The sequence below is a fragment of the Alosa alosa genome, chromosome 9, assembly GCF_017589495.1.
Source record: "Alosa alosa isolate M-15738 ecotype Scorff River chromosome 9, AALO_Geno_1.1, whole genome shotgun sequence".
Lineage (NCBI taxonomy): Eukaryota > Metazoa > Chordata > Actinopteri > Clupeiformes > Clupeidae > Alosa > Alosa alosa.
The window spans coordinates 19640956-19650175 of NC_063197.1; the positions used below are offsets into that span (position 1 = coordinate 19640956).

A 9220-nucleotide genomic window follows, 5' to 3' on the forward strand; every position below is an offset into this window, starting at 1 on the left:
CCCAAACAAACAAACAAACAAACAAGCAAAACAAAGTCTACACAATGTAGCCTGGCAAAAACAACAAATCTCACTTTGTGATCCTTAATAGTGCACTTTACATGAACATGCTCAGTTAATGGACTTTTGTCATCCCTCCCAGTCTGTGGTCAGAGCTCAGTCAGAGCTCAGCTGAGTGTGATGACTATCTATCGAAAAAGGGGGGTTGGGGTTGGGGGGGGGGGGGGGGGGGGGGGGGGGTCTCACATAGCCAGATCCCATGGCTATCTGCAATCAAACTTTTGTATTGTATTTTTTTGTCTGGTATAGAACATAATCAGTATACATACAGTATGGTATATCCCAGATCAACTTCAAAAACATCTGATGAAAGTACATACTGCAAAACCACCTGTCACTGACTTTACGTAATGGAATGAATGTTTTATTTGGGATTTTAAAACATGTATTATATTAATACCAATGTGAGAACATGTCTTTGGTAATATTTATAAAAATGGTTTATCCACAATGAAATGAAAACAGGTATTGAAACCTTTGTTGTTTTATTATATGAAGACACAGACATGACCTAGTAGCATACCGGTAGATTTTTAACGTACAGTATGGTCTGTTGCAACAGTTCACTTGTTTTCATTGGTATATTATCAGCAACCTGGCTATACAGCAATGTTTATATTTACATCTGTTACTGACAGTGACTCTCAATAAAACCTGCAATATATAGTACTGACCCAGACATGTGTGCCACTGTGAAAAAGCTTGTTCTTCTTTGTCGTACCATCCCTCACAATCTTTGCAGGTCTTTTGGAATAAATGGTTTCACCCTTATATTTTACATCACAATTAAAGCAATGCACTGCTTTAATGAATGAATGAAGTTCTTTTACCTTTAAATATCAGCTTCAAACTCATTTGATGATTTGACACAGTCTTACAGTGCAAAGAATGGAGTATATTGTCGATGCATGCCCGAAATGCCTGGTACTGCGCTATGTTATGTTGTGTGGTTAAGAGCACGACAGGGGAATTCCTACAATGTGTTTCTTTAAACACACATATTTCCTTCATATAGTCAGAATGCAGCCAACCCGACCCCTTTGCAGTTGTCCTACACAGAGGACCTTTGTCTAGTGGAGCCAATTAGCATCTATAACACTGTTACTGTAAACGATAAATATTCATGTTCAGCTGCCGCCCGGGGCTGAACATTAATGAGATAGCTCAGGGGGCTCCTGCATGGCTGCCATTTAAAAAACAGGTTCACATCAGCCGCTATGATAATAGCTGCTCCATGTTTGTGCTTGTGTGCTATGTGGCGTTACATGCTATTTGTTTGACTAACCTCTGCCATGCAAAAAGATTATAAATGCTTAGCATTCTCAGCAACTATGCACAGTGGCATCCATCCATATGTCAGCATTCAGCAGTAATGGATGCAGATGGGGGCAGAGGGTATTCCTTAGTCAGGGGGCTGGTAGTCAGTCTGTCTGTCTGTCTGTCTGTGTCCATAATTGAAAAAAAAAAAATATTGGTTCAGGTTTGCATACAAGCCACAGGGTCACTTTCAGTTTACTGACCAGATAGGGAGAGGGTCTGCCTAGATAATACATAAAAACCTTGGTTGTTCATGCACTGCTCATCCAGTATAGAATTAGAGTCCTAAATCGAAAAGCTGAAGATAAGTACAGTTCAAACACTGGAATGATATCACTATTTAAACCCTTACAGACTGCACACACCACAGCCAGCTTTACTAAAATTGCCCTTAAACTTTGTTACATTCAGTATTTAGGATACAGAAGAATCACAGTTGAAGATCAAGTGTGTGGATCATGTTGGTTTATTGAAGGACATGACTGCCCTTGAATAGTAATCCCGTGTACACTCACAGAAAAGTAGAAAATAGACACCACCACTTTGCAGGAAAACAGAAGAGGTTTAGCTCTATTTCACCACCACGCATCAAAGCAGTAATCACATACACCACCACATACACAGTACAGTTAGGACCACATATCACACACACACACACACACACACACACACACTCCTGATGACGCACACACAAACAGGGCACACACAGAGAACCACACACATAAAGCTACAGTCTGTCCACCCTATCCTTCACTTGGCCATATTCATTGAATGTATAGCACCTGCATGTTCTATCCGCCAAAGTGTCTCATCACTTTTATCCCGTTCATCCGGTTAATCCAGGGGTTACACATGGATAGGATAACTAACATTGCACATTCTTCCAATGGAATTTCAATGGTTCACTTCCCCCATCTAAAAGCTCTTTTTAACCCAACACATCAAGTGTGTTGTCACCATTGGCCACATGTTTTTAGAGTAACAAACCAAAAAAATGAGTAGGTGTTGGACAGGTGGGAACACGAAGAAGGGGACAGGGGGACACCATTAACTGTTAGCACTACTCTTTCTGTGGGCAGGGGAACGAGGAGAGTAAGGTAAATAATCAGGTCTGGTTGACCAGGGCCTCAGAAGCTTCCAGAAGCTCAGGCGCACTTGTTGAGGCACATGAGCAGCTCCATGCGGATGGCAATGCGCGTGTGCCAGCCCAGGGGCAGCAGGCGGATGTAGCGTGCCACGATTGGCGGGCGCAGGAAGTTCTGCACCATTGAGGACCTGTCTGCGTTCCCGTAGAACACCTGGTGAAGCAGGAAGAACCCATGAGGACACTTAGAACTCCCCATCATCCCTTCACCAAACCTGCAGAACAGTCTCCTAATGCTTTTATTGGTAGGAACATACAAGGGTCATGTGTGTGACCTATTCGTTGTGGAGTGGATATGATGTGGATGATGAATGGATATCAATGATGTTTTCACAGGTTGGAAAGTACAGAAGAGAGCATTAGCAATATAACAATAGATGATTGATTGTACCGTTAGTACTTTGAATGAAACGATGAAATGAGTCACTACAAGAAAGCTGTCACTATTTAAGTTGACGGTGTGCCTCACCCTGTTGTTCCCTGTTGTGTCCTTGTAGTACACCCAGTTGAGGTTCTCATCTGTGCGGTACTGGACGCTGTACTTGGTTATCCACTCGTCCGCATCACAGCGGCCCTGGGTCAGGATGCCAGAAATCACACCCACTTCCTTTAGGTCAATCTGGAGCCATTGGCTGGTGTCCTGGAACTTTGAAAGCCATGCACACCTTGGAAAAGAAAAGTTGGCATTTAGATTTTAATGTAAATTTGCCATGTGCATTTCCATTTTGATCATTACAGTCTATGCTAGATAAGCATAGGTTATTTACATTTATCTCCCAGTTCCCAACAATCCTAAATTTAACCTGAACCTGACCTTAATTTCCTTAGTGTCCCTGACGCCCTGTAATGTGGAAGGAAGTCCATTAGCTCAGATGGCCTAAGAGTTGGCACTCACCCATAGCCTTGGCTGTTAAGACGAGCCTTTTCAGGAGTCCAGGAAGAGAACCAGCCGATGTACTGCTCTTGTTTGCTGCAGCTGATTTGATCGGAAGTCACTGCGCCAGACTCGAAGCCGAGGGCTTGGTGGTATGGACACTCTGAAGGAGAAAAGAAAAACAGAGGTCCTTGCCATTCCTCTCTAGGTATTATTCAAATCAAATCAGATTCAGAGTTCAGAGTTTTCTTCAGTGTCCCCTTCTTTGTGTAGTTGAAGATACACTACTCATAAAAAGTCAGGGATATTTGGCTTTCGGGTGAAATTTCAGGATGAAGCTAAAATCCACTATAACCTTTACAGGTGAACTTAATGTGACCTTCTCTAAACTTTTGAATGCGCATGTCCAACATGTACTTTCTGTACTGAAACATTACATTTCACCCAAAAGCCAGATATCCCTAACTTTTTGTGAGTAGTGTATGCTCTGGTGACATGCATGTTGTCATGGCAAGCGGGATTTGGAGTGACTCCTCTAAAAGCTATTTAGAGACGGCATGTGGTCCAAGTATCAGCTGCCATGACATTCAGTTGCACATAGTATCACCAGTGGTCATGGCAAAGAAAGCTAAATGACTGTTCATCAGTTTTGGGCAAGCAGTCAGTCACATAAACCAAAGCTATTGGCAACTATTACTTTGCTTTGCATTCCTTCAGGTTTATCCTGCAACTACAGAACAATAAAGCCAATTACTGATTTGTTATCTTTTATATGACTACACAACATAAATCATGCAGGCAGCAGATAATTCATTAATCTCTCTTTTCACATTTCCCTCGCTTTATTCTGATCAAGTTATCAGAGAGCAGGTGGCGAGGGGGTGAACCAGAGCATTTTTGAGAGCCATTTGCTCTTCATGTGGGCTCTCGTGCCAGCCTTATTTCTGTCCTTTTCTTTTTGGGATTGGGAGAAGGACAGGCCCTATTTTCAGCCCTGTAATCTGTGCATCACATTGCTGCACAAGTAATGAGCTTAGCTGCTGGCACCCAGCCTCTCTGCCATGCTGTCTTGCCTTCTTGCTTTATTTCCCTCATCTTGTCTCCTCCTTTTCAGTTCAGTGCTTTTATTCCATCTCCTCTTTATCAGTCCTACTCATCCAATGACCTGAGAGGCATATTTGGATTATAGATTATTATGTGATGCCAGGGATCAGAGTATATTGGCAGTGCCCATCAAGCTTGTCTGCCATGTTCCCTTTGGTGAACCACTGCGCATATAGCTATTATCCATCCAATACAATGCCTTAGTTTAAGCAGCGGGATTACTTTGGTGCATAGATGTCAGAGTACAGACAAATGCTAATACCAGGTATATGTGCATATGTGACTCAAGGTTAAAAAAAATAGTGGCTGCGTAAAGGTGCATTAGGCTACTCACAGAGGCATGATGCCATAGACCTTTAAAGTCCACCTACAAAAAGGGCCTAAAGCTGCCATCTTTGTCGTAGAAGAAGATCCAGATTTCCTTCTATAGGCAAAAATGATACCTGGTTGTCCTTATATGGGCAAATATGGCAGCTTTGGGTCCTTTTTGTAGGCGAACTTCATCTATTACCATCCTAGCTGTTGCCTACTGCAGCATGCCCAAGTGGTGTGCCACAGACACCCCGCTTGCCTAGAGTGGCTTAAGTAGGCCAAGATCACTCACTTTCTCACGCCAAGGGCTCGCTCACCTGGCATGCATTCCAGGAAGTAGCGGGAGGGTGGGGGCGGAGCCACAGTAGTGATGGGTGCGAAGGTGGGGATCCCGGACGGGGAGCCCCCCTCGCAATCACACGTGCAGGCCCTTCCTGTCCAAGTCTCGATGGACTCCTCTTCTTGAATATCTGGCTCCTCTTGCTCTTCTTCCTGCTCTGGTTCCGGTTCCTGTTCCTGTTCCTCCTGCTCTTCCTCCTGTAACGCACACAAACCCACATAACCAATGATGACCAGTAGGCCTCAAGTGAGTAAGTCGGTAAGTCGGTACAGGAGTGTGGTAGATATGTGGAGAGAGCAAAGGGATAAATAGCTCTTACCTCCTGAGTGTTAACTCCAATTAACGCTATGCCGGTAAGCAGAATGCATGCAAGGACAGTTAGAAAGAGGGACTGAACCAATGACATTACAGCATGACAAGCACTTTTTAACCAGACGTCACAAGAGCACCATCTGGCAATTAGAGACATTTACTTTTCTTTTACTGACAAAAAGCTATTGATATATACATCACATTATCAACCAATGTGCATATACATATATATTTCTGCATTAAATTATGCGCACAAACTGAAAAGACACATATCAATACCCCCCCCCACACACACACACACACACACACACACACACACACACAATTACTTTTCACTGAAAACTACTTGTGACATTGCTTACTTAAACAATCACAGATAATCCTGTTTAATCACATTAAAGGGCAAAAATCACAAAAACATAAACACAAAACACAAATCCCACAACCGCAGACCCACTACTTTACCAAAATGGAGACCTATCGACAGTAATAGCGCAAAGAGGAGCAGAGAGCAAAAGAGTTTGCACAGATCCATTCAGGTCTATCTTAAGGCCATCCTTAGGCCAAAGGGAGGGCAGTTGAGCCTCTGCACACACTTCCGCCACTGACGTTAGTGAGGATCACCGCACAGATGGGTACACATACCTTGGGTTAAGAGCAGGATAGCCAACAGGGCCACTCGTCTTGTCTTGATCTTCATGGTTGCCCCACGCCTGAATGCGGCAGGTCTTGCGTTGAGGGCTGAGGCGAGCGCACTGGATTAGAATAATCCACCGAGCTCCCATTGCCTCTCTTAATACCCTTTATCTCTCTATACAACCACACCCAAAGCTGCTCATCTACAATTTGGCCAATCTAGTGCAGAATAACCGTACGATGAAAAGATAACCGCAGAGATTAATGATATGCTGATTGCCTGATTTTGGGAAAAGACGATCCATTTTTGATATTTTTGCCAGGTCAAAGATGTGTGCTCCGTGGAAAGCAGTGCTGCCATGGTAAGGATTGAGGACAACAGTGCAAAATTATTGTTTGCTATTATCCCAATCCAGCTGTTTGGCAATCTCACATGACAAACCACATTTTGATGACATGTTTCTAGAGGGTTGTGTGATTTGAATAATAAAAACAAAATTTGCACATTTGTAATTTTGTGCAAATCAGTTTAGATTAAGCAGTCATACATCTTTCTCGCCTATTTTAGTTGCGTAGGCCTATGTGATCATGGTGACAGATAGGCCTACGTATGCGAAGTGAACGGAAGGATAGGAGGCATCTCTTTTGCCAGCAATCTACCGTGATGAAGTGGGCTAATTATCTCAAAATGAATACACCTGCTGTTTCCATAATCGATATGGATAAAGCTCATACTCAGACCCAATGCATGAGATCTCTCTCAAACTCCGGAGCGTCTTTTTACTTGAACTGGTTTTTGGCTCGACTAAACTCTAACAATGACCCATTGGCCAAAACAATCTAAGGAGTCCAGGAAACCGAAGAAACGTGACAAGAAGCGGACAAGGGCGTTTTCAAACTATATCTATAAGCTTCAGAAAGAGGTTAGTTGAAACATTTCTTAAACATTCTCTGTGTGACCAATTGGTTCAAAATAATTTATATTTTTAAACAGGGTAGCCATCCGAACGTGGACGTTACGGTGTTCCTGCCTAAAGGAGACGTTTCACGTGTTACTGAGTTGGTTGGTGCTGAAGCAGCCCGGCTGTCGAAGTTCAACAAGCGGGGTGCCATAACGCAGCGAGAGGTTCTCTCGGCACTGCAACGACTTCAGTGGGGGAAGGACGTTCACACCGCCCGAACATGAGATTTCATGTCTAACGTTTTTTATAAATGTTTCAGTGATGTACATTTTATTTAGTGTTCAATAAACGTCAATATACTTTTAAATGCCTTGGAGAATTTCCTGAGGTCTAGGTCCTGGTTATCAAGTTTAATATTGATCTTGACTGTTGTGGAGTCAAACCTGTTTGACTTTCCTTGTCCATCCATATGGTTTTGGTCTATGATCTTTGGATTTGGTTGTCTTGCACATCTAATTGGGTTCCTGAGGATATGACCAGGTGTGTGTGTCCTCATGATCAATGTCTTGAAAGTGTAGCTAAATGACCTGTCCACCAGGTTGTTCATTCAACCAAACACAAGTTGCTGCTCTTTCCGTAACTTGGCTACATGCATCCTTTCCCTGTTTTTGCTCTAGGTAATCTGACTGCATATGGTAATCTCCATAAACTCACGCCACATGCCTTTGTCCTTTTAAAAACTTTGGCAGAACAAAGTAAAGGTTCATTAGGGCCTGGGCTAACCACTATATTTAAAGACTTTACTGATGGTCTGTTGTGTGTGTGTGGGGGGGTCTTGCATATGTGACTGTTGCTTAGCAACCTGATGTGATCCTAGCACTGCCTCTGGAAGACCCATTTCTGATTTCTCAGCTGCCTGGATGTAAAAATAACAGCTTTTATCCTTCATTCATTATTTATTCTTTTTTCCTCTCCCCCTAGTCCCTAGAAGCTGAAAACTCCCTGCATAGCAAAAGGGGGTCTTTGAGTTTGCCATGCTCCCAGTAAGGAATTTCACCCTGTAGGTCTCGAGCTATTCCAGAGAGCTCAGACCAAACCAATGCAGGTGGCATTTGGCTGTAAATGTCTATAGATAGGCCTACTAGGTATTGGGTGTAATGGTTTGTAACATAGGGAGGTAACTACAATAACCCAACGTATTGTTATTTGCCTTGAACCCTAAGGGAATAATATTGTATGCAGGACTTGTCAATGGTGGCTGGAAAAATGTTTTTGTGTTGGACATTTAGCAACTTTTGTCAGTGAAATGTGGCCTGAACACTACAGCCACTGATTCAAAGGGCATATTATGGGACATACTTGGTGCATTTTCATTTGGCAATTTAGTTAGTGGCGCTGTTTAGAGTACTGACACCTATAAAGTAGTTCAGTGACTAGGATTTGATAGGTCAACGTTCTCAACAGATCTCTCAATGTTCTTTTTTGTGATGGGGATTCACTTGAATCAAAACAAAGACAATATTTATGATGTCTAATCTTGGATTATCATTGTATTTATTGATATTCACAAGTTGTGTTTATTTAGAATAGGCTGTTTTGTGTTGGGTTGTTTCATTTTGAATAATGGGAGATATATAAACCATGTGCTTGTGCTATCAGGTCATAGGGTGACTCTTGTGAAAGCTTGTCATGGGTTGTCATGATGTATGAGCGGTGCTAATAGCAACCGTTTAGTTTCACCGTTCAGCTTGTCAGGGCCCTCTGTCAAGCTAGGCTCACTCTGCCTTTGACCGCTGTTCTGTGTGATTGCATGTGTATTCACACTCATGTGTGACGCATGCAGTCTAAATGTATGTGCAATTGCTATGCATATACAAATGTTTGAATACACACAACTGAAAAATGGTTAAATAACACAAATAATTGTATAACTGTATTCAATAAGAATTTATTTCAATATGGTGCAGTGAGTGTATATGCATGTTCCTATGACAAGTTATTAATGCTTGGCAATATATGCAAGTTTAACTTTTTAACTCTGTCTCTAGTATTGCAACATTAATATGTGATAAGATCTGTAAGGCAATTGGGTATGACAGGAGGAACGAATACTCAGAGGTCATATTCCAAATTTGTGGTTACCTTATAGTAAATGGCAAACTGCCAAAAAGAGACCCATGGGTTGGTTTTGGTAGGAGAATGAAGACAGAAGGCTCCAT

General features: G+C 42.5%; 1 protein-coding gene and 1 long non-coding RNA gene across 3 annotated transcripts; one reads left to right on the forward strand and one right to left on the reverse strand.

Moving 5' to 3' along the window:
* Nucleotides 1-1825: 1825 nt before the first annotated feature.
* LOC125300933 (retinoschisin-like) lies at nt 1826-6204 on the reverse strand. Of its 2 annotated transcripts, none has more exons than XM_048253114.1 (6): nt 6109-6204; nt 5471-5496; nt 5129-5348; nt 3417-3558; nt 2991-3186; nt 1826-2675 (listed from the first exon to the last, which is right to left on the reverse strand). In XM_048253114.1, exons 1-6 carry the CDS (start codon nt 6161-6163, stop codon nt 2523-2525), a joined length of 792 nt encoding a protein of 263 aa, XP_048109071.1. In that variant the 5' UTR covers nt 6164-6204; the 3' UTR covers nt 1826-2522. The 2 variants fall into 2 exon arrangements, with proteins under 2 accessions (XP_048109071.1, XP_048109070.1); XM_048253113.1 differs by lacking the exon at nt 6109-6204 and adding an exon at nt 5929-6055.
* Nucleotides 6205-6560: 356 nt separating this feature from the next.
* On the forward strand, nt 6561-7368 carry LOC125301056. Its single transcript, XR_007194663.1, has 2 exons — nt 6561-7022; nt 7094-7368. It is a non-coding gene; the product is annotated as an uncharacterized LOC125301056 (long non-coding RNA).
* The last annotated feature ends 1852 nt before the right edge of the window (nt 7369-9220 follow it).